The 24388-nt window shown below is 38.7% G+C and overlaps 1 protein-coding gene across 1 annotated transcript in view; it reads right to left on the bottom strand.

Annotated features, from left to right (window-relative positions):
• Positions 1–283: 283 nt before the first annotated feature.
• Positions 284–24388, bottom strand: part of LOC127507988 (ribonuclease inhibitor-like) — a 138835-nt gene continuing 114730 nt past the window's right edge. Inside the window, exon 6 of the mRNA XM_051885408.1 lies at positions 284–464. Within this exon, the coding sequence (XP_051741368.1) occupies positions 425–464 (40 nt within the window). The 3' untranslated portion in view covers positions 284–424. The remainder of the gene's footprint in view (positions 465–24388) is intronic.

Raw genomic sequence — 24388 nt, 5'->3', positions numbered from 1 at the left:
TACTCTATAGCGATTCTTCTTATTCACTCCTGTTCTATAGTGATGATGATCATCATCATCATCTTTCACTCCTATTCTACTGATGATGGGCTTTACAGGGAGATGAGTCTCTATGTCATTGTGTTTGAATGAGTATCTGGAGGAAGAGCAGCTCAAACTCCAAGACTGATCATTACGTCCAAATTCACACTCATCACTCTGTCCCTTCCTGCAGATGCTCTTATATGACACTGATATATCCACATCTTCTTCACCCCACTCAATCTCCCAGTAACAGCGTCGATCACACACACTCTCTCCACACAACACCTGACACACACTACCAAATCTGTCTGGATGATCAGGATTTGACTGACGTAGATACAACCGAAGATCTGGGTCCATGATAGTAATCACTGTGTTGCTCTCAGACAAACGGAGGCGTTTATTCACCGTGTTCAGATCCAGAGTGAGCCGATGGGAATCTGATGGAGATAAAACATCACAATCAGGAATTATTAATCTGTCCATCTTTTAATCTACACTGTAAACATGATTTCTGCTGCCTGTTAAATGAACTTCATTAAAATGAGTTAAACCACACAATTACTGCACATTCTGTCCTGATTTAATTGAGTAAATCCATTTAAACACGTCAGACTGAAATTCACTTCATCATTTGTGTTGAATGAACTGAAACTGGGCAGTTCCCAGCATGCTTTGCTCTGGTCTGGATCTATTCCAGAATCCTGAGTTCAGATCTGAGTTCATGTAGGATTTGTCTCAGATCTGAACTTGATTTAGGATCTTCTCCTCTCTCACAGAATCTCATCTGTAGTTGTGAATCTTAAAGCCTCCATCAGTTCGGTGATCGACTCTCAGGTCTGTTACCAAGAGCAGCTGCTGTGAAGAAACGCTCCAGATTAAAATGGAGGATCAAAACAGGTGTGATTTTAATGAAGAACTGCAGAAAGAGAAGTTTTGATCAAAGCCTGTCATGAGTCTGTCATTATTCATCAGTGTTTTGTGTCAAAGTGCAGCACATCATGTGACCCTCACAGAGTTGGATGTTGGTATTCAGATACTCAGATATTCAGATACAGATATTCAGCCACGGAGATTTTTCAATATCAGGATTGGCGGAGTTCATCAGTTATCAATCAAATCTGAATAAGCTCTTATGAACCGTCACTGATATTACTAAGATCAATATAAGAATCTTTTAAACTCCAGCCAAGCTCAAGATCACAGTGGCATTGAGAAGAAGATGATCTGATGTTGATTTAAAGGAACACTCCACTTTTTTTGAAAATAGGCTCATTTTCCAACTCCCCTAGAGTTAAACAGTTGAGTTTTACCGTTTTCGAATCCATTCAGCCGATCTCCGGGTCTGGCGGTACCACTTTTAACATAGCTTAGCATAGTTCATTGAATCTGATTAGACCGTTAGCATCTCGCTTAAAAATGACCAAAGAGTTTCGATATTTTTCCTATTTAAAACTTGACTCTTGTGTAGTTACATCGTGTACTAAGACCGAAGGAAAATTAAAAGTTGTGATTTTCTAGGCCGATATGGCTAGGAACTATACTCTCATTCCGGCGTAATAATCAAGGAAATTTGTTGCCGTACCATGGCTGCAGCAGGCGCAATGATATTACGCAGCGCCTGTGACCCCCTGCTTGCACAGGGAGCGTGCCTTGCAACCATGGAGACATTTGTGAGAGACGCTGCGTAATATCATTGCACCTGCTGCAGCCATGGTACGACAGCAAATTTCCTTGATTATTACACCGGATTATTATCGGCCTAGAAAATCGCAACTTTTCATTTTTCGTCGGTCTTAGTACACAATGTAACTACAGAAGAGTCAAGTTTTAAATAGGAAAAATATCGAGACTCTTTGGTCATTTTTGAGCGAGATACTAACGGTCTAATCAGATTCAATGAACTATGCTAAGCTATGCTAAAAGTGGTACCGCCAGACCCGGAGATCAGCTGAATGGATTCGAAAACGGTAAAACTCAACTGTTTAACTCTAGGGGAGTTGGAAAATGAGCCTATTTTCAAAAAAAGTGGAGTGTTCCTTTAAGAGTCAAAAGTGATGCTGAAGATGTTACTGAAACTCAAATATTGTGAGAAATCTCTCAAAGTCTCCTAAAGAGTGTGTGTGTTACTGCCCCTAGAGGAACATGATGAAGCTGATCTGACTGAGATTGATACTCAAACATTTAATACATTCATTTAAATTCATACAGTGTTCAATCTCATTTTCACAGGGTGTGTCTTGATACTTGGACCTGAAAGATCATTTACATTCATATATTTATGTCATTTGTAATTCAGGATTAACCCTAAACCATGTGACGTGGGTGATACAAACATTTGAGAGGCTGTGGGGAGAGTCAGGGAAAGTTTGGCTCTCATTTCTTGATTTCATGTTGAAAGGGTGTTTTTTGTGAATGTTTAGATATATTGACTTTGTTCAAAAAGGTTTTGTTTAGCTTACGAGCAGCATTTAAAAACAGCATAACCCCCTGTAGTGGGAAATCTACTCACCTTCTGATAAAAGTTGATATATTTCACATATTTACAATATTTGGAGGGGACTTACATGTTTAAAAAGTTGTTGAGTGTTAGCTCATTACGTTTATGTTGAAATTTTATGAATTTAAAATGATTAGCCTGTAAATGTTTGTATCACCCACATCACGTTGCCCGTTTGGGGTATAAATCAGCTGAAAACAGAATGCTTGTTTGGCAATGCGTATTACATTATAGCCAGATTTTTAAACCATTTATTCTCTCATAACTTAAACTAAACATTCTTTGTAAAACCTGTTGAACAATAAGTATGCCTATTTATGAATATATTGTATAATGCTGTATAATATCTAATACGCAAATTTCTAGGCCCTATAAATTATTATTATGACCAAAACTTTGCTGAAAAACTTGTTGTTCATGTAGTGATATGAACTCAAGTAGTCATGTATGTATTGTTTATCATTAATATTATTAGTTATCGTTTGTTAAATATGGTTCTTGCGTTAAATGTATATGAAAATATATTTGTATATAGTACTGTGCTATGATGCCAACTTGAACATCACTTAGACCTGTAGACGCTGGCGGGTGACGCTAGAGGGTGATCGTGAGCTGCAGGACAGGGAGCTTCATTTATATATGAAGAAGTCACTCTGCCAATAGAGGGTATGCACGTGACGTCACCATCGACCGTTACGACTGCGGTCACGCCCACTGAGTGGCAGCATTGGTTTTAAGTGTGAATGCTGCGAAAACACACAAAACACATCCAAAACGGAAAAGAGCTTTGCGACTGACTACAAATAGCTTTGACACAAAATCTGAGGTATATTTTTACAGACTGCTGAAAGCTACAGAAAAAAGAAGCAAATGGATCACTGCAATTCACAGAAACAGCTGGACTCCAGGCAGAGAAACATGTTTTGTAGTTATCATTTTGTGTCAAAATGTTGGATTTTGGGGTAAAATCATACCCTATATATTGTATATTGTTATATATTGTGTTGACAACTCATCAATTAAATATTTACCATCTTATATTCTGCATAATTGGGTGTTTTTAAATAAACACTGACAAAAACTATACAAGTTTTAGGGCTGGACGATATGACAAAATATATAACATTGATATAAGTGATCACTCCGATTTAGACCTACCTATATTGTATTTATATAGAGCGTCCAATGGCAGATTTGCTTTATGTATTTCCCCAGTGTCTAAATCAGGCACATATTGTCAGGAAACACTATTCCTGGCTGCATGTCAATATCCATGGATTAGGTTTCTTTGACGTCATAAGGAACACTTTCGAGCCCAACCTGTAGTGTAATCGTTTGTTTTACTCGAGTTTTCGCAGTTTCCCCTATTAAATGTAGTCATGCAGCAGGTTCTTTTGCCACTCAGTCCAGCTGAGGGAGCGCGTTCCGGCGGGAAAGTGACTTTAACGCATACCCTCTATAACTAATTCCTTGCTCTGTTTATGTGTTTTTACAGGTAAGATGAGTGATGTGGCATCACAGTTTCTGTTCATAAAATGTTTATACATTAGTTGAATTTGTATATTAAATCGATAAATTTAGCGGTTGAGATACGGCCGGCGGCGCCCGCACGAGGGATTGCGCAATCGCGGCTGGGAGGCTATGAGGGGTGATTTCTACAAAATGTAATGATTGCTAAGCAAACTAAGAGGAGAACTAACGTGTATATGCACGCCAGCCATCTGGCCAAAATCCCATAGTATTCAGGCGTCAGACGTAAGATATGAGATGAGACGTTAGACATCATGGTCACTTGTTGGAGCTGCGCTCAAAGTGCGCGGCGGTGATGGCAGCGACGTTGTTGAGAAAGTATATTTTTTACTTTGCATCTGGATAACGTACGTGTGGATAAACGCCTGGATAACGTACGTGTGGACTAACGTCTGGATAATGTATGTGTGGATAACATTGATAATGATATTTTAGCTTTATTCCTATTTTGCCCAAAGGAAGCTTTAAGGTGCAAATGTTCATAAGTTGGAGGAAGCATTACAAATCCGTCTCCCTGATTGAAGCCTGGCCATTCCTCCGGCCACCTCTGTTGCGCAATAATAATAATAATAATAAAATAACAAGCCCAAAAATGCATATAAGTGGCCATGGTAACACTGAAAGTGCGCGCTTGGCTTGAAGCAGCTAAACAAATAAAACACATCAGAGACGTGCTCGACGGTCAAACATGTTTTTTTTTTTTCAAGCGCATGTTTACTTAGAAAGATAATGTAAAAGTGCTGCAATGGCATAAAAAAACCTTAAGGTTAGCACAACGAAATAAACAAATATATTGCATGGTTATACACGCTCGTTTGAGAGGTGTTGCATTAATTTTTATTAGTAAAAGATTTAATTTAAACAATTAGTTTAAAGATTTAATTTAAACAATATTTTAACTAAAGAGGCCTAGTAACTAAGAAAGCAGCGATATCATGTAAGAAAAGTGTCATACTGCATGCAGAAGTCCACTCTTGATCTGATTTGTACATTTGTACCCCCTTCACTGGTCTTAATCACATTATAAAGACGATCAAGATCACTGGTAGCATTTTATTTGTCTGTCTGTATATGTTTTTAGCTGAATACTCCTCTCAGGTTGCTGTCAGTGTAAGTTTTTGCAAATCCTCACATGTGTGATGAACACATACCATTCATTTAAGCATCTTTTTAGATGTATGACTGAACTTTTGACAAAATCAGTTCTTTTTAACAGTTCATTTCTTTCAACATCCCAGCATGACATTAAAGAATACATGTACATATTATAGTACACAGTTTTGTTAGAGTCTATGCCACACTGTTGTAGTGCAAGCTCATTTGAGAACTATAACATTGAATTTCTTCTTTACAAGGGTATGCAATATGCAAACAAACATTATACAGGTATTATATGTACACAATTTACCATGTGTGTACGACATATAAAATACATTTAGCTATAATGTAAACATAAAACCTCTCTTCTGATCTATTGCAAAAGATTGTAAATGCAAAAAAAATGTAAATTTTTTCCCCACTATCAGTCTATCACCCTGTTTACAATTTTTGTTTATTTTAACAAAATTAACAAATGATAAATTCAGTTTTAGATGAAGACTGCTCTCTGAGTTTGGTCAAACATACAGCTACTCACAGGAATTAATGAAAACATGATACTCCTACTACATGAGAGATGTAGTACTGATGTTCTTTTTGATGTTCTAAAACCGATGTCGTCTTTCTGGTCTGTCTGCGGTCACAAGACACGTAATGCGCTTTAAACAAGTCTTGCCGTTTTTCTGGTGCATATATTTGGTTTTATTTTATTTGTGCATTCATCAGTGTCTGTGTATTGCCATATTCTGTTCTTTTTGACAAACTCTTTTGACAGACTTTCCCATACGTCAGCGTGATAGGTTATGAAAGGGTGGAGACTGTTGCCCTTTAAAGGCCGGAACACACTAAGCCGACGGTCGGCCGTCGGGCAGTTTTTGTTCATCAGCCGACTAAGTTTTCTCAGTGTGTTCTGCACCGTTGGCTGAAGTTGGTCCTCGTTGGCTTTTTTTTCGGCCGATTCGAAATGTTGAATCGCCGTCGGAGCTCGTCGGTCTGTCAGGCCCTCTGATCATTCTGATTGGCCGTTCAGCTACTGCCACCTGCTGGTATGGAAATGCATTTCATCTTGCGCAGGCGCAGAATGACGTGTTACTTGGCCATCGGGTGTCGAGCGTGGGTTTGGTGTGTCAGGGCAACTTTGGACACAGACACTGCCGACGTGAGCCAACCCCGCAGTCTGCTTTCCTCACCACTAGTTCGTTGGCGTCGGCTTGGTGTGTTCCGGCCTTAAGAGTGCGCTGTGGAGACTGAGACGGGAGTGTCCTATGGAAACTAAGAGGAGAACTAACGTGTATACGCATGCCAGCCGTCTGGCCAAAATCCCATAGTATTCAGGCGTCAGACGTAAGATATGAGACATTAGACGTCACGGTCACATGTTGGAGCTGCGCTCAAAGTGCGCGGCGGCGACGTAGTTGAGAAAGTATATTTTTTACTTTGCGTCTGGATAACGTACATGTGGATAAACGGCTGGATAATGTATGTGTGGATAACATTGATAATGATATTTTAGCTTTATTCCTACGTGTTGATAAACGCCTGGATAACGTACGTGCGGATAAATGCCTGGATAACGTACGTGTGGACTAACGTCTGGATAATGTATGTGTGGATAACATTGATAATGATATTTTAGCTTTATTCCTATTTTGCCCAAAGGAAGCTTTAAGGTGTAAATGTTCATAAGTTGGAGGAAGCATTACAAATCCGTCTCCCTGATTGAAGCTTGGCCATTCCTCCGGCCACCTCTGTTGCGCAAGCACCGCATTAACAGCTGACTTTTCTCCGTTTAAAGGACACACCAGCCATTCCAGCTTTACTAAGGCCTTCACCTCTTAATATGGAAAATAATAATAATAATAATAATAAAATAACAAGCCCAAAAATGCATATAAGTGGCCATGGTAATGCATATAAGTGGCAAGTGCGCACTTGGCTTGAAGCAGCTAAACAAATAAAACACAACAGAGATGAGCTTGATGGTCAAACATGTTTTTTTTTTGTTTTGTTTTTTTTAAGCGCATGTTTACTTAGAAAAATAATGTAAAAGTGCTGCAATGGCATAAAAAACCTTAAGGTTAGCACAACGAAATTAACAAATATATTGCATGGTTATACACGCTCGAGATGAGATGCATGCTTTGAGATGTGTTGCATTAATTATTATTAGTAGGCCTAGACTTATTTATTTGTTCTCATGTGCTTGCATTCGATTTGTCTAATGCAATAAATTGAATTATTATATTTAAGCTTTAGTTATATTTTAGGTGATGTTACTGATAAGTGAATTAAGAACAGTGCTCAGTCATAAAAAAATAAATAATGTGTGTGTGCGTGTGAGGCGCCGGCGCGATCACTTACATTTTCTTATAAAAGCGGGGGAAAAATTAAAATATTCAGACATTTATGGTCACATTTATGTATTAAATGTATTAAATATTTATTTTTGATTAGCATAAATGTTTTAATAGTTTTAGTTTTTGTTAGTTATCTATAATAACCCTGCCTGGGAAAAACATCCACAGAACTGCAGTACAGTCAATTTTCCAGCTGTTTAAGCCATGAATATTTACAAATATTCACAAACTATTTATTGCTGCCTGGGACACAATCTCAGGCCGGGAATCTCAGACTCATCGAAGCCAAATACAGTTATTGATGCTCGGGAAGATAACAGCAATTTCTTAACGATCAGAATTTTATCTGAAAGAGGTTCACCTGAAAATGATGTCCAATAGAGGGAGCCACAGGATAAGGAATATTTTAAGCATATTTTCCTTATTTTTAAGCTTATCTGTTTCCATACTTTTGAATGTATAACCATTAAATTTCTTTAACCATGTTCTGACAATATAGTTTTACTGTACATTGACATATGTGAAATGCTTATCCCAAGAATAATTTTTTATTTATTCTAATATGCTGTCTTAACTAATATGACAATTTGTTCTGTGTATTTCTTTTTTCCAGTATTATATAGGTTATTATCATTTCTATTAAAATATTACATGATTAAACTGTTTGATAATAGGCCATAGCTTGCACTCTGAATTAATCTTTTAATTTTGAATTTGGTCTTTTAATTTAACTGTCTTTAATGCATCATGCACTTTTCTTATAAAGGATTTCTATGGGGGACAAAAATCTGAAACAACATGTTTTACTTGGATAATGCTGTCATTATCTTAGCAGTAGTGTTTATGACAGGAGAAATGTGTTGATTAGTTGTCTCTGGTTGTCATTTTAGGACATTAAGCCCAGGCATTTTCAAGGTAAGCAACAGCACATCTTTTAATGTCAGTTATTGATTGGCTAATAGTGTAGGTCATGTTTTCGTCAACATATTTAAGGGCCATTCCACCCAATCGGTGCCATTTCTGTCCCCAGGACATTTTATGTATAAATATGCATGAAAATGAACTCTAAAATATATTTTATTATTAAGCAAAGTGTCTTAAACATTAATCTAACAGCAAATTTAAAATATATAATTTAAAACATTATTAAAAACTACTGAGAATACTAAAAAATAGCATTTGTTACATGTCCCCGCTAACTAAACCTAAACTTTATCATGAAATATAATCATTAAAATCTTTCAGAAATCTTATTATTTTTGCATTGTTGTGTTACTCCATATACCATCTATGCTAAACAAAAATACATTTCATAAGAAATCCATAATATGTTATATAAAATACACATTTTAGTCGTGTCCCCAGGTTTTCACTCAGTCCTGTTACCCTCACACATTTCCCCCTCTAAAAAACTTGGAACAGGAAGTTGCATCATCTGGATCTTATGCAGGCCATAAGAAGACCAAAAGTAAGTTTTCTCATTTTAATTTCTGTATATTTGGTGAAATTGTAACTATTGTAATGATCGGCTAGGAATGGGAACCGAGAACCGGTTCTGTTTCGGTTCCGAAAACGGTTCAGGTGTGATGGGTGGGCGAAGTGCTGGGAGCGTATCCTTTAATAGAGACATCTCAAATCATGAATATTATAGCAATGAATGCACTGAAACATGCAGCGCTACTCATATACGTCAGATTTCAATGCAGAGAGAGAGGTGCCCAAAGCTGCACGATTAATCTTTAAAAGATCACGTTCTTGATTTCATCACCCACATGATCTAATTCCTAAATGACAACGATTCGCCCGTGTATATTAAACCTTTGACAAAAATAAAATCTTGACATTCAAATCTGCGTTCGCGCTGCCGCTGATCTGAAGAGAGTTGTCATGATATAGTCAGCTTCACAAACAATCTTTTCTGGGTCTGCCTGTCATGTAACTGATCACATGACAGGAATAAGCTGGCAGCATGGCAAACAAACTGGGTCATTAATGAAAGACCACAAGCTGGACTATGGAGTTGTTTCATGGACTTACCTTTCCAGCACACCACATCATCTTCACTTGGATTAACATTTGCGTGGACTTGGTATATACACCGGTGGACACTTTCACATTGGGACTTTCAGCACGCTACTAGGACTCTTAAGGACTGTTTTAGGGTATGGTGCAAATGGACTCCACGCTTTTAAATGGCCTAAGTTTTTCTAGTTTTATTGTGTTGTTTTAAGTTCCATGTGGAAATTGTAAATACACTTTATTTATTAATTTCTGTTGTCTGTCTCATCTTTTTAAACACTCCAAAAGCTCACACAGTTTAATCTGACCCCAATTTTAATCCATGTAAAATCGACCAATAGGGGCGATCGTTACACTATGACTGAGAAGGTCAATCTCAATGTTCTGTCTTGTTACCTAAATTATTTCTTTGATGTTATGTTTATTTTAAAAATATTAACTTTAGGCAAGTCACTAGTATTTGCTTAGTGTCCTCATGACATTAGCTTGTACTTCATGTATTTGATCATTTTAACAGGACAACAGGAGTAACAGGAGTGAGTAGAGTCCTCTGTTTTGTGATTTAATAATGTGAATATTAGCTGATATAATACTATTCACCTGTATCATGAGTTTTACAGTTGAAATTACTTAAATTGTAGATTTTTAGGATTAGTTTTACAATATGAATGCCATACATTGCAGGGAGCCAGTCCACCACGAAGTGACTTCATCTTTTTGTCTTTCTCTTTCTTATCTTTTGTAGAAGATGGAGAGAACCTATACTTTGCAGGTGCAAGAAAAACACACCCATGGCATGCTGCAAGGGAAGGAGTGAAACACACCAGCAACCCTATCTTTTTCACCCTTTTTTGTCTTTCCTTCCCTCCCTCTCCCCCCTCTCTCTTTTCCTTGCTCTCCTTTCTCTTTCCACCTCCCTCACTGTGATGTACTACTATCACATAGAACATCCCTTCAACACAGAAATCTCACTCACACACGTACACACTCTTTTTCTTGCACACATGCACACACATATGGACACTCAGTCCTGTTACCCAGTGTTCATTCCTGTTACAAAGTGCTAAGTCCTGTTACTAAATTTATTTATTTTTCTAGAAAAATAAAGTTAAACCACTGTTTTTATCAGTTTTGTTTGATCCATCATTTACACAATTGTTAAATAAATTAAATTATTAAAAAATATATAAACTTGAGGCTTTTGTCTTCTTTTAAATGAGAAAATTGTTTTGCATTTTTTAGTAAAATGCACCTTGCCTTAATATAAAGTGATTTTTTTTTTTTTTTTGTCACAAATATCAGTTATTTGAATACATAACCAACGATTTCTTCAAAATAAACACTTTCTTGAGGTGAATACAAAGGAATTAACTGACATGCTTTTAAACAAGCTTTTTAAATGGCATGTGAGTTTTGGTAACAGGACTGAGAAAACATGCATCCATCTTCTGCATTGAAACCTTGTAAAAAAATTAAATAAAGTTTCCTGAGATTGACCAATACACATTTTGAATAGTTAAATGTGTGTAGTATTAGATTCAGTGTTGAAAAAATATAAAAAATAAAGTTTAATTTTGAAGAGTTACAACAAGCAAATGGCACCCATTTGGTGGAATGGCCCTTAAACAAAATTAGGAATGTAGAAATATTTAGCGATTTTGAGGTGCTAAAATGTTAAATGTGTTTTTTTCTTTTTGCTCAAAACAAAGCAAAAACACTAATTTACAGAATTTCAGACAATTTACAAAATAACAACTGGAAAAAGTTACTTCAGACGTCATGGCGCAGATGTCACGTAGCTTCTCACACAACTTCTCAGGCGAGAAGGGGGGCGACGAAAGTGTCATGCTTCTTATCACGTCATTGGTCACGGCTTCTGCTCACGGCAAGGTACGCGACGATCGACACGACTGATTGCTTAGTTAGCAAGGTAAATAGATAAAGGACACCTCATAGGAGGTGGCCGACTCCCCGCGATGCATTACGACATAATAGTGCTTAATGTCTTCAGAGAATATAATTACAATCACTCGTTGTTATAAAAGAGTTGATATTTGTTTATTATTACGTTTGTGTTCTGTGATTCTGCCATGGGTCAGGGACAACTAAATTGCTGCTACAGAGAGTTTACAACAGAGCACACAGAGAGAAATATAGCCTACTATAGAGTCTGGGAATGTGACGTCAGCAACGCATTGCATTCTGGGACTTTAGGTCACCGACAGTACAGTAGAGACTGGGAAATAGTGGAGGAAGATGTTAAAATTTATATTATACTGTTAAAAACATATTAGAATGGTGAACGCTGGCTGTGTTATGAACTATCTGCATATACTGACCAGCGTGGAAAACGTGTGAAATGGAGCGCCATTTTGTCCCATTTTCGAGACATTCTAAAATGCTTAATGTGGCTTAATGTAAGTAAACATCATACTAATAGCCCAGAATTTGAACGCAACGTGTTTAATTTCACGTTAAACGTTTTTCTCCCATTTCTCCCAAACTATGTACAGCAAAGCAGATGAGCCCAGAATATGAACAGAACCCGTCTTATTACACGTTAAAGCCGAGTTCAGACTGCATGATTTTCAAAGTAGTTGGGTCACTGTTCTTTTCACACTGCATGACTATCTTGGCCAGCATTCAGTCGCTGCTGTGTTCATACTGCACGATGGATCGGCGACAGAAGGTTTCACACTGCATGACTTTACAATAGGAAGAATCGCCGACAACTCTGTCTGGCACGCAAACTACGTTTCACAACCAAACACACGCGAGATGTGACAAGGAAACAACACGATATCACGCGTGCAAGACCGGAGTTCTCGTGTGAGACTGGGATTATTATTAAAAATGGAAGCACGCAAGAAGCTTGCAATACGAATTGCCTGTGTAATTCCTGTTCTGCAACGAGAGTGGTCTATAACTCCTCCCCGAACTCCCCGCTGCTCTGTATCTTGCTCTCTCATTGGCTGTCGGTCATCGCCGATGTAGTTTTCAGTCAGAACACTTTTCACACAGCAGGATTTTGAATCGTCCAGATATTTAGCATGCCAAATATCTCACGGGCGTCGGCGACTTGTCGGCGATTCTCTCAGATCACGTCTTTGCTCATTCACACTGCGTGATTGTCACTCATGTGAACGAGCACCAATTTGCCTGTGATTTCAGGCATTTGTCGCGATTTCTCAAAACCTGTCGCCGAGCCAAAATCAGGGCTAAAATCATGCAGTCTGAACTCAGCTTAAGTCACTGTCCATGAAGCGTTTTCTTTATGGGAGGAAAATGCTTATGTGTTAAATGTGTTGCGTTCATATTCTGGGCTTTTCTGTACATAGTAAACACCAAATTAATAAAGCATACTACTAAGTTTTGTTTGTTAATAACACTGTCTTAGTAAATTAAGCCACGTTAAGCTTTTTCACATTAAGCGTGTTTGAATGTCCCTCATTTTCTGCCTTCCAGCTTAGAAACGACACAATGGTGAAATTGAAACTCAATGAAAATAAACTTGACCAAAATGTGGCTTTGTCATTTGTATTTATTACAGATTCATAACTTCTGATCCACTTGAATATTTAAGTGCTCACACCATTAATAATGTACGAAAACATGTTTAGAAATGTTATTTGTGAAATAGCTCGTTGCGATCACTCTCCGTGTTCATTAAGCAACACCTCTGATTCATTGTTCAGCTTCTCTCAGTAAGAAATCATGTATTTGTTCCATTTAGATCCAGTAAAACTTACTTGGTGTAGTGATTCCACAATATAATTCATTTCAGAGCTGCATTACAGAGGGTCATGCTGTTATGCTATCCCTTAATGCTTTAACATTAAGAATCAGGGCAATATGATGATATGCTGGCTGAGATCAATCTATATTGTGTTTAGTATTTTATCTGGCAGATATATCGGTGCCACTTAGTTATTAAAACTGCAATAGAGAAATCACTTTGGTCCTGTGTGTGTACGATAGAAGGCAGTATGATTTCTATGCGTGTGTATATCATCTCCTGGCCACACGATTGAGCGATCGAATGAACACAAGAGATTCAAATATTAGTCCATTTATTCTAAGCAAGCGCAAGCAGCTCTTTAAAAAAGTTAACGTAAATACAGTCGTTTTTTCATCTGGTGATTTGTATTTGTTGTCATTGTATGCTCCTGAGCGTGACCTAAAACATGGTGGCAACTACCCAGAATGCAACGCGCAGTGACATAGTTTGCCAAGCTCTATAAAGGAAACAAAGTACTTATACACACCGTTTGTGTATATTTGAGTATTATTGTCTGTTTGATGTAGTGAAAATGTTAATGTGTTACAGACAGAATACAGCAATATATTCTCTTTTTTTTTTTTTGATGTATTGTCACAATATTGTGCAAAGTGAGTTTATTGAAAGAAAGCTTCATATTTTATATATGAAAAAGTCACTCTGGCAGTCAATGAAACAGTTGAACGATAACTAATTCCTTGCTGTTTATGTGTTTTTACAGTGTTTCAGCAATAAAACAATATATGTGCAACATCGAGTGTAATGGAGGCCAGCTAGAAGTTGCTGTGGGAGTAAACCTCACTCCCCTGATCTCAAGAGATGCTCTAGCGACTGACACTAGGGGTTGCAGCCTTTAAGCCCCGGGTATATTTCACTTTCCGCTCCCGGACACATCACGCGTGCAGTTGCGTCCGTGCATCTTTCAAAGTATACTAAAACCAAGGATGCGTGCGGATGACTGAGTTTGAAACATGCGCAGTGCAATTTTTTCCTATACTCTTTACCAGACATCATGTCATCAACGGGACATTCGCTGGGCAGGATCGGAGAAGAAAAATAGTGCATCCACCACTGCAACATAGTTCAGAAGATACACCAAGAGAACAGGAATCAAAAACAATGTAGAAAGCATGCTTCTGAGTTAAATCTTGTTTTTAAATCACTCTTCTTCGACAACTGCACATTGTGCTCAGTACTGTGCGTATTGCCATCTAGTGGACTCTTCTGTCCTGCTTGCACATGCGCTGTTGCACGCGAGCCCGAAAATTATGTCATGCGGACGGTGCACGAACGCGGATGGCTGAAATATACCCGGGGCTTTAGCCTCCTTGTTAGAGCGTCCGACTCCCACGCCGGAGGCCCAGGTTCGTATGAGGTGCCGGACTGGACAAAAGCCTAGCGAACACCTTGCGAGAGAGACCGAGTGTGTCCGAGCATTAGTAAATTAGTACATTAGTAAACACTGATCAGATTATATGCAGTCGTTAAAACAATTCTACTGTAGGAGTGGAATTTGGGGATAAAAGTTTAATAGAAAGAACACAACAGCCATGTGCAGTGTTAATGATAACTTTTTTTTCATGTGTTATATTTACTAACATAAATAAAAATAAAAAGTTTTCTTCTCAGACCTGGGCATGACAGTTTCATCAGAGACCTCTTTTTTTTTAGTTGTCTCTTAAGGTTTATTGACAAACTAGTTCTTCTCATTGGACTGCGCAATTTACACTTTTCTCTTTAAAGGGGCCATGAACTGCGTTGGTTTATTGTTGTATAATGTTTCCTGGGGTGCACTTATTATGTTAGTATGCTTTTTACATCCAAAATTGTCATAATTTATAAATAAGTCATTTTTCCTACCCTGATTTTAGCCCTCTGATTTGAACACTCTGTTTTAAGGGGCGTGTCTGCTGTGAGACTTCAGTGTAAACGCCCACTGCTGTGATTGGCTAACATCTTTGCATATTAAATAACATTACTCTCTCTTTTAGCGTGTTTTTACTATTACAGCTCTCAAGGTTATCTAATCGTTTAAAGTGTTGCATTACATTTAGATCTATGGCATTATATTTAGATCGTGGCATGAAAGGTTGCAGAGATGAACATTGTAGCCGATCACAGACAATGTTGAGCGCATGAAAACAGTGATCTCATCATTTCAACTCAATTTCTGTACACTAACAAATGCTTTCATCTTCACTAAAAGTGAAAAACGCGATATAACTAAGAGATTCATTGAATAAAACGGGAGTTTTGCGAGTCAGTCACTGATAAACTTGCGCTGTTTGATTGACAGCTTCAGCGCGCTGCTCCAACAGTTGCAAAGGGGGCTTTCTTTGAGCATTCTTTATATAATTTAATCACCGTTAAATAACATTATTTTCATCCTATTAAGAGAAACAACGCAAGTTGACGTTTAGTCACGGGTTTGATTTACTGACACACAAAGAAGACTTTGACGTCATAGATCCCCACTTTGTAAATCCTGTCGTTTTCTGGGTCTGGTGTCAATTAAAGCTATTATTGGACTAACAAGGAAGTTTTCAGCTCTGAAACTTACAGGATATTCTTAAAGTATGATGACCTCTTATATGTCAAAAGCCCAAGGAAAATTTGATTTCTCAGTTCCCTCTTAAAACTGTTATCATAATGATTAAAATATAAAGCAGTATAGTTTCAAAAATGAAAATTCTCATTATTTACTTAAAGCTTTATTTGTTTTTTTGTTTGTTTTGTTATACACCTATTGTTTTGCTATAAGACATTAATTGAATAGGTTGTACATGCATTACTTTTGTACTTTCCAAGTGATTGCAGTCTTTTATTTTCATGGTATGCATCTACAGATTCAGATTTCTTTCTAAAAATATATGTGTTCTGCTTTTTTTTTTCCACCTTCCGGGGCTTTTTAAGGGCCTTAACGTGCTCAAAAACTCTTGAAAATTGGCACACACATTGGAATCTGCGGCCATTAGGATGCCACTGAGGCTGGTACCCGGGCGTGGCAGGGGGGCTCGACAGCGCCCCCTTGAACAAAGTCCAAAAACTTGGTCCATATATCAAACATGCTTGCATGCATTAGTATGAAACTCGGTACACATATAGACCTCATCGGGCCTAACAACTTTCATGCTCTAAGTTATACGCCAGCTCAACAGGAAGTCAGTTATTATGGGTTGTTTGAAAAATGCATGCTCTGGAATTTGATATACTCCTCCTAGGCGATTTATCTGATTACACCACTGCTTAAAAAACCCACTCTGAATCCAGCGCTTTTAGAAAACTATAGACCGGTATCCCTTCTTCCATTCATTGCGAAGACACTTGAGAGAGTTGTGTTCAACCAACTGTCTACTTATCTCACACAGAACAACCTCCTTGACAACAACCAGTCTGGCTTCAAGAGTGGCCACTCAACTGAGACTGCCCTGCTCTCAGTCACTGAAGCCCTGAGACTGGCACGAGCAACTTCACAATCATCAGTACTCATCTTACTGGATCTGTCTGCTGCTTTTGACACAGTTAACCACCAGATCCTCCTGTCAACCCTCAGGTCGAAGGGCATCTCAGGAACCGCACTCCAGTGGTTCGAGTCTTACCTCTCAGGTAGGTCCTTCAGGGTATCTTGGAGAGGTGAGGTGTCCAAGTCACATCATCTTGCTATTGGGGTACCTCAAGGCTCTGTGCTTGGACCACTTCTCTTCTCCATCTACATGTCATCACTCGGATCTGTCATTCAGGAACATGGTTTATCCTATCACTGTTATGCTGATGACACACAACTCTACCTCTCATTCAAACCAGATGATCCGACAGTTGATGGTCGCATCGCAGCCTGCCTGACAGCCATTTCTGCCTGGATGAAGGACCACCACCTTCAACTCAACCTTGCAAAAACAGAACTGCTTGTGGTCGGTGCCAACCCAACACTTCATCATAACCTTTCCATTCAACTTGGGTCGTCAACCATAACTCCTTCCAGGACGGCCAGGAACCTCAGAGTGGTGATGGATGATTGTTTAAGCTTCACAGATCACATCGCTACAACGGCCCGGTCCTGCAGATTTGCTCTGTACAACATTAGGAAGATCAGAACCTTCCTATCGGAGCTTTCCACACAAATTCTTGTCCAGGCTCTTGTTCTATCCAGACTGGACTACGGTAATGCTCTCTTGGCAGGCCTTCTAGCATGCACTTTCAAGCCTCTACAACTGATCCAGAATGCTGCAGCAAGACTGGTCTTTAACGAACCGAAGAGAGCGCATGTCACACCTCTCTTCATCAGTTTGCATTGGCTGCCAATTGCTGCTCGTATCCAATTCAAGGCTCTAATGTTTGCCTACAGAACATCCACTGGCTCTGCACCACTATACCTAAACCCTCTACTTCAGACTTAGGCGCCCTCCAGAAGCTTGCGTTCTGCAAGTGAACGGCGTCTTGTGGTGCCATCCCAAAGGGGCACAAAATCACTCTCACGGACCTTCTCCTGGTCTGTTCCTGGTTGGTGGAATGACCTACCACGCTCTATCCGAGCAGCTGAGTCTTTAGCCATTTTCAAAAAACTGCTAAAAATATCTTTTTCGTCAACACTTGACCCAGTAATATAGCACTTTTTTTATTTATATTTTACTTCTCGTTTTTCGATTTTCTATTCATTCTTCATATATTTGCGTATATATTTAAAAAAAAAAAAAAAAAAAAAAAAACCCAACCTAGCTACGAGCACTTTACTGATGAAACTGTGACTTGACACAGCACTTACATACTGTTGTACTCATGTTGATTTGATTGCTTCTACTATTCTCATTTGTAAGTCGCTTCAGAGAAAAGCGTCTGCTAAATGACTAAATGTAAATGTAAATGTAAATCTGATCACCACCAAACTCAGTCAGCATGAAGTCAAGACATTGATGATGTAAAAGTGGATTTTTGATATCTCAAACGGTTTGGCTGTGGCGAGGCAATGAATTTATGGCGAGAAAAGGGAAACACGAAATATGTTATAACATCTGCATACATTGATAGATTTTTATGAAACTTCAGCTGTGTGTTTGTTGTACAGTACATATGTTGTTTGGTACACATGTTGTTCTCATTAAGCCGGACAACTTTCTAATTTACAGTCATTAGCTACAACCAACAGGAAGTCAGATATTTTGGTTTGAATGTGGATTTTTTGAATAAACAAGCTCTGAATTTTAAACTACTACTTCTAGGGGGTTTATTCGATCCAAACATTTTTTACCATGGTGCTAAGACATTGAAGATGTTAAATTGCGAACAGATATTGGAGATCTCGAACAGTGTTTCCATGGTGAAGATTTAAGTAAAGTCAAAAAAGGGAAATGGAATGACTCATATTTTCTATAAAAAAAAATACTATACACTATTAATTTATATATAGAATAATACAAATGTTTCAAATAAACATTTCATTCATTTTTTTCAATTAAAAAAACGTGTAAATTAAAAATAGGCAGATTATTTAAATCTGATTGAAAAATGGATAAATGTCATACATAAAGTAACAAATAGAGGGCAGCATATACCTATTTTTAAACAGGGTTGGATAAATCAAGCAATAGTTTATATAGATAAAGCAATGACTTTTTATTTTTTATTTTATACTGTATGTGCAGGTATATTTAAACATTTATCAAAAAAAACTTAGTCACATTTAGATATTTTTTTGTTTAAAATGATCTTCTCAGTCTGTGTCTCTCTCCTTACCCTCCCCCTTGGTCCCCCAAGAGTCACATTTTGTGTGTGTGTGTGTGTGTGTGTGTGTGTGTGTGTCAGTTTCACCCTTGATCAGATCTTTATCCCAGTTTATTTGTAGGTCACTGACAACAGTGTTACATTATTAGTTTGATAATTAGGTTAATTAAAATATAAAAACACACTACAAATTATAACTTCATAATCATTTAAAATTGTATTATGACACTATATCACTATTTGGACACGACTACTTTTCTAAATTACCCTTGAGTTATACAATTCTTATTACCCGTCAACTGTGATTTCATGTATTGCTTCAGACAAGACTGCTTTTTTTTTTTTTTTTACAAAGGAGAGTGTGTGTTTTGCAGACATGGCATTACAGAAGGTCATGCTGTGTTTGCGAGCATCACATATGACGCATGTCTTTAAATTAGTTATTTATATAATCCTAATTTATTCAAACCCCATACTTACATAAATTTCACATGAATTTACAAAAGTGGTTTATAACAAACTTGTATAAGTCTGCAGAAAATGTATTAATTTTATATTATTTTTATTTTTTTTTACATCAAATACTGCTCATACTAAAATTAAATAAAAGCATGATTTTGGTGCATAAGATTATTGCGCAAAAAAACAGCTCAGGGAGGTCAGAAAACACATGAAGAAGTGTTAGGGTAATACAACATCAATCACAGACATTCACATTACACAAGATTACATTTCTCAGAGTACTGTTGAGTTTGGTTAGGCATCAATAAGTGTTTCACTTCAGCCTAAACCCCTTCAGTCATTGCTGTACTATAATAATTTTGTTCGAGTATGTTGTTGTGTCTGAATGACTGAAGAAATAAACTACTACTACTACTACTACTACTAGTTTGCGCAAATAACAGTAGGTAGATTAGGACGGTATTCTGCGCTCATTTGAAATTGACTTATGACATTCTATTTAAATTATCTCATGGGTTTGGCTGTTTTGGTTTTGATCATATGGGCACCAGCTGCTGCAGTAAAAATGGTGTGAATTTGACATAGAACTTTTATATTAAGCCATTTTAAATGCCCATTGCCCACCATACACAGTTGCCCTGAAGCCACCGGGGTGGCGGTGCCACCGGGCTTGGGCCCGCCATCGCTGCTTGCACCTATATTTATTATTAGGGCCCAAGCCAATAATGGCACAGGGCCCTCTTGATCCCCTAAGGATTATTAGGGCCAAAGCCAAAGGCTGAAGGCCCTATTGTTTTCTATAGGATTATTATTAGGGCCCAAGCCACTAATGGCGCAGGGCCCTCTTGATTCCCTAAGGATTATTATTATTAGGGCCCAAGCCACTAATGGCACAGGGCCCTCTTGATCCCCTAAGGATTATTATTATTATTATTATTATTATTTTTATTTTTTTCCCGTCTTCCGGGGCTTTTTGGGGGCCTTAACATGCTCAAAAACTCTTGAAAATTGGCACACACATTGGAATCCGGGCAGAAGCTGGTACCCGGGCGTGGCAGGGGGGCTCGACAGCGCCCCCTTGAACAAAGTCCGAAAACTTGGTCCATATATTAAACACACTTGCATGTATTAGTATGAAACTAATAGGAAGTCAGCTATTTTGGGTTGAATGTTAATTTTTTGAAAAAACAGGCTATGAATTTTATACTACTACTTCTACAGAGTTTATACAATTTACACCAAACGTTTTTAACTTGGTGCTAACACATTGAAGTTGTTTAATTGTAAACAGATGTTGGATAACTCAAACGGTTTGGCCGTGGTGAGGCAACGAATTTATAGCAAGAAAAGGGAAACAAAGTGTTATAACTTCTGCATACATTAATTGATTTTGATGAATCTTCGGCTGTGTGTTCGTTGTACAAGGCTGATCACATGGATGTGACTATTGTGATTCAAAGTTATAGCGCCACCAACTGGCAGCAGGAAGTGTGTCACTTTCAGCATGCTTAGAGATCACCATCTTATTTTTACCCGATTTGTTTCAAACTTCATTAGAATAATGTTAAAATATGGCAGATGTAGTCCTTTGAAAAGAATTGTGATATCTCAAACACTGTTGCCTTGGAAACGCATCAAACTTTAATATTCATTTTGGATGCTTTTGAGACTCTTAGCAGGCCTCAAATTGTTTGAAACTCCACACACACATCAGGATTGTTATCCAGTAGATATGGGCAAAGCTTTAGAAATGGGCAGGGAGGAGGGGCTCTATAGCGCCACCTTGTAGTGCAGTAAATGTGGAGTGAATTTGACATAGTCCTTTGATGTTTAACCGTTTTGAACGCCTATTGCCCGCTGTGCACAGTTGCCCTGAAGCCACCGGGCTGGCGGTGCCACCGGGCTTGGGCCCGCCATCGCTGCTCGCAGCTATATTTAGGGCCCAAGCCAATAATTGGCGCAGGGCCTTCTTGATCTCCTAAGGATTATTTATTTAGGGCCCAAGCCACAAAGCCACAAAATTGAGGATGTAAAATTGCGAGCGGATTTTTGATATCTTGAACGGTTTGGCCGTGGTGAGGCAACGAATTTATGGCGAGAAAAGGGAAACAGGAAATGTGTTATAGCATCTGCATACATTGATTGACTTTTATGAAACTTCAGCTGTGTGCTCATTATAGGAAGCCGATCACATGGATGTGACTATTGTGAGTCAAAGTTTTAGCACCATCAACTGGCAGCAGGAAGTGTGTTACTTTCAAAATGCTTTAAGATCACCCCTTTAATTTTTACCCAATTTGCTTCAAACTTCATTAGAATAATGTCAAGACATAACGAATGTAGACCTGTAAAAAGATTTTTAATATTTTTCAAACACTGTTGCCATAGCAACAGATCAAACTTCAGTATTTGTTTTGGATGGGTTTGAGACACTTAACATGCTTCCAGTTGCATGAAACTCGACTCATATGTCAGAATTGTCATCCAGTAGGCATGGGCAAAGCCTCAGAAACGGGCAGGAAGGAGGGCCTCTATAGCGCCACCTTTTGAAAAAAGTGGGGGGTTAGTTTAACCTACAGTCACCAAACTCAGTACACATTGTTCTCATTAAGCAGGACAACTTTCTAATTTACAGTCATTAGCTCTGACTAACAGGAAGTCCGATATTTTGGTTTGAATGTGGATTTTTTCACCCTCTCTCCCTCTCTCTGTGGTAATTTGACATTTGACTGGTCCTCACTATTTTAAAAGGCTTATAAATCAAAATATGTTTTTATTTAAATCTAGTGATGGTTACATGTTTCTGTGATGGGTAGGTTTAGGAGAAGGGGTTGGGTTAGGTGATAGAAAATATCATTGACCCGATTTAAAATCAGTGGAAGTCTATGCAATGTCCTCACTAAGACAGCAATACAAACCTGTGTGTGTGTGTGTGTGTGTGTGTGTGTGTGTGTGTGTGTGTTTACCCATTTTTTGATTAACTTATAGAAATTTTGAATTGCAAATGATAACTTCACACTCATTTGAAATTGAACCATGACATTATATCACTATTTGGACAGGACTACTTTTCAAATGTCATTTGAGTTACAATTATTATTACCAACACCTGCGATTTCATGTTCTGATTCATACAAGACTTAAATCTTTGTTTTGTTTTGTTTTTACAAAGGAGAGTGTGTTTTCTTGACATGGGTGTTATAGAAAGTCATGTGCTGTGTTTGCAAACGTCATGTACAACGCATGTCTTTAAATTATTTATTGGTATAATTCAAATTTATTAAAAATCACTATTTAAGTAAATTTCACTTGATTTTATAAAAGTGGCTGTTTAAAATAAACTTGCATGAGTGAGCAGAAAAATTTAGACATGTACCTTACTATTACCTTAGACTGATATTAAAATTGTCTTTGCAGGTTCTGTGATTTTGGCTCTATTTATTAATTTTATAATTTTATTTTTTATACCACAAATATTGAAATTTAATGAAAGCATGCTCTTGGAGCATAAGACTGGTGCATAAACGATAGTTCGGGGATGTCTAAAAACACATGAAGAGATGTGTTAGAATAATACAACATCAGCAGACATTAGTCACAGACAGAATAGAAAATTCACGTCTTTCGTCGACTGAGTGACAGAGGAGGCTGACCCAGAATCTTTGCTTGTATTGTGGCCGTGCTGGGCATTACATCTCTGAATGCCCCACTCGTCCAGTGCGGCCTATGGTGAGTGTCATTCTGCCTACATTGAATAAGATGAAACCACTCACCATTGTTGTAAACCTTACTGCTGCTGATTTCTGTCTTCCAGTCAGTGCGCTCCTCGATTCTGGGTCAGCTGGAAACTTTATCTCCGGAGCCCTCGGTCGCCCGCTGTAACTCAAGACAACCCCCCTGCTGAAGATCTACCAGATCCACGCGGTAACTGGAAAACCCCTGCGGAAAGTACGTTACAGCGTGGGACCACTTCATCTCCAAGTTGGAATTCTCCACATGGAGGAGATCCATCTGCTGGTTCTGGAGGATTCAACAGCTGACGTGATTCTAGGGCGCCCATGGCTTGAGCAGCACAACCCCACTATCTCCTGGCGGACAGGAGAGATCCTGAAGTGGGGTTTTCCTGAGTTCCCAGTTTTCAGTTCTCCAAGTTCCAAAGAAATCCAAATCTGTGCTACTACAGTGGAGAGTCCACTTGAAAAACGTTCTACTGACATCCCTGCCTGTTATTCCCACTTCAGTGATGTCTTCTGTCCGAAGCAAGCCTCCACACTGCCTCCCCATCGGCCATGGGACTGTGCCATCGACCTCATCCCAGGTGAGCCAGTGCCCAGGGGGAAAATCTATTCCCTATCCGTCCCGGAGGAGAAAGCCATGGAGGAGTATATCGACGAGGCTCTAACACAAGGCTACATCCGATCGTCCACTTCCCCTGCTGCTTCAAGTTTTTTCTTCGTGGCTAAGAAGGACGGAGGCTTGCGGCCCTGCATCGATTATAGAGCTCTCAACCAGATCACCATCAAGTTCCGTTACCCCCTTCCTCTCGTCCCATCAGCTCTGGAACATCTACGTGGCGCCACTGTGTTCACCAAGTTGGACCTCCGCAGCGCGTACAACCTCATCAGAATACGTGAGGGGGACGAGTGGAAGACAGCCTTTGTGACACCTACTGGCCATTACAAATATCTTGTCATGCCGTATGGACTGGTCAACGCCCCCTCCGTATTCCAAGACTTTATGCATGAGGTGCTCCGGGAGTTCCTGCACAAGTCAGTCCTGGTCTACATTGACGACATTTTGATCTACTCCCGGAGCATGGCCGAACATCGCCAGCACGTTGCGGAGGTCCTCCAACGCCTGAGGGACTACCACCTTTTCCTGAAAGCCGAGAAGTGCACTTTC

This window comes from Ctenopharyngodon idella, chromosome 3 (assembly GCF_019924925.1).
Source record: "Ctenopharyngodon idella isolate HZGC_01 chromosome 3, HZGC01, whole genome shotgun sequence".
Classification (NCBI taxonomy): domain Eukaryota; kingdom Metazoa; phylum Chordata; class Actinopteri; order Cypriniformes; family Xenocyprididae; genus Ctenopharyngodon; species Ctenopharyngodon idella.
This window is presented reverse-complemented; position numbering and strand designations above follow the sequence as displayed.